The following is a 1423-nucleotide window of genomic DNA, read 5'->3' as shown; positions in this document are numbered from 1 at the left end:
GAGGGACGTGATTTTCAGTCTGGAAAACAAAGTCAATGGTTCTTAATTTGTAACGCGGCCTGAATTCTGAGCTCCGTTTACATGGGGTAAATCTGGACTCTGGACTGGCACCCCGGGAAGCTAAAATCAGAATCTGGCCCTGCCCCCATTGCAGGGATGACTCTGGATTTCTGCCGGGACCTGAACTCAGAACCCAGCCCTGCCCCCACTGCAATTGAGAGTGACTCTGGATTGACACCAGGAGCTGAGATTAGAACCCAGCCCTGCTCCCATTGCAGTCAGGGGTGACTCTGGATTGCTGCCAGGAGCTGAGATCAGAACTCAGCCCTGCCCCCATTGCAACTGGGAGTGACTCTGGACTGACACCAGGATCTGAGATCAGAACCCGGCCCTGCCCCCAGTGCAGTCAGGGGGTGACTTCGGATTGACATCAGGAGCTGAGATCAGCACCCAGTCACACCACCATTGCATTTGGGGGGTGACTCCAGATTGACCCCAGGGGGCTGAGATCAGAACTCAGCCCTGCTCCCATTGCACTGAGAGTGACTCTGGATTGACCCCGGGAGGGGAGGACTGAGATCAGAAAGACACCCCCTCCAGCTAAAAATAGCCATTTATAAAACCCAGGATTAAATACAGACCTGCTGAGGTTATTAATTTGATCCCTCCACCTCCCCACCACCCATCTTGTTATCATGCCACCCTCTTTCTTAATATCCCATGTTCCGGCCCCTTCCCTTGCAACAGTAAAATCCCCAGAGGTTCATTGGTAGGTGGGGCGGGGGCTGATCTGAGGCAGGGTGCCCCCCCAGGTGGGGCATAAAGAAATAGTTTCTCTGTGACCCCCACTCCCAGACTCTGGCCCAGGTCCCCCCCCGGATCGTGTCCATCAGGCACTGCTGGTGGCGGTGCTCCGAACGCAGCATTGCCAGAGCTTCTTAGGCAGGCCTGGGAGGGAGAGGAGGATGAAGCAGCCACCGCCGAAGATCAGCACGGCGCCAGCGGCCACGGCGCAGGCCACGGACCACGAGTACTCGTACTCCAGCGGCACGCTCTGGTCACTGTCAATGAGCCACCGCACCGAGTGGCGGAAAACCTCCAGGCTGATCAGCACCATGATCCCTGCCAGGAGAGAGGGAGAGTGGGAGTGGCGCTAGGGGGCCCTGGGCTGCGGGGAACAGGGCTGGGGGCTCAGCAGGGGGCGCTGGGCTGCAGGGAGTGGGGTGGGGGCTCAGTAGGGGGCGCTGAGCTGCCGGGGACAGGGTGGGAGCTCAGCAGTGGGCGCTGGGTTGCAGGGAGTGGGGTGGGGGCATAGTAGGGGGTGCTGGGCTGCAGGGAGTGGGGTGGGGGCTCAGTAGTGAGCCCTGGGCTGCCGGGGACAGGGTGGGAGCTCAGTAGGGGGTGCTGGATTGTGGGGAGCGGG

The 1423-nt window shown here is 60.0% G+C and overlaps 1 protein-coding gene across 1 annotated transcript in view; it reads right to left on the bottom strand.

The window, feature by feature from the left end:
• Positions 1-856: 856 nt before the first annotated feature.
• CACNG6 (calcium voltage-gated channel auxiliary subunit gamma 6) overlaps positions 857-1423 on the bottom strand; it is an 8850-nt gene continuing 8283 nt past the window's right edge. Inside the window, exon 4 of the mRNA XM_032797334.2 lies at positions 857-1122. Coding sequence (XP_032653225.1) covers positions 890-1122 — 233 coding nt within the window. The 3' untranslated portion in view covers positions 857-889. The remainder of the gene's footprint in view (positions 1123-1423) is intronic.

Source organism: Chelonoidis abingdonii, chromosome 11 (genome assembly GCF_003597395.2).
Source record: "Chelonoidis abingdonii isolate Lonesome George chromosome 11, CheloAbing_2.0, whole genome shotgun sequence".
Taxonomy (NCBI): Eukaryota; Metazoa; Chordata; order Testudines; family Testudinidae; genus Chelonoidis; species Chelonoidis abingdonii.
The sequence above is the reverse complement of the archived record's forward strand: the minus strand, read 5'-3'. Positions and strand labels throughout refer to the sequence as shown.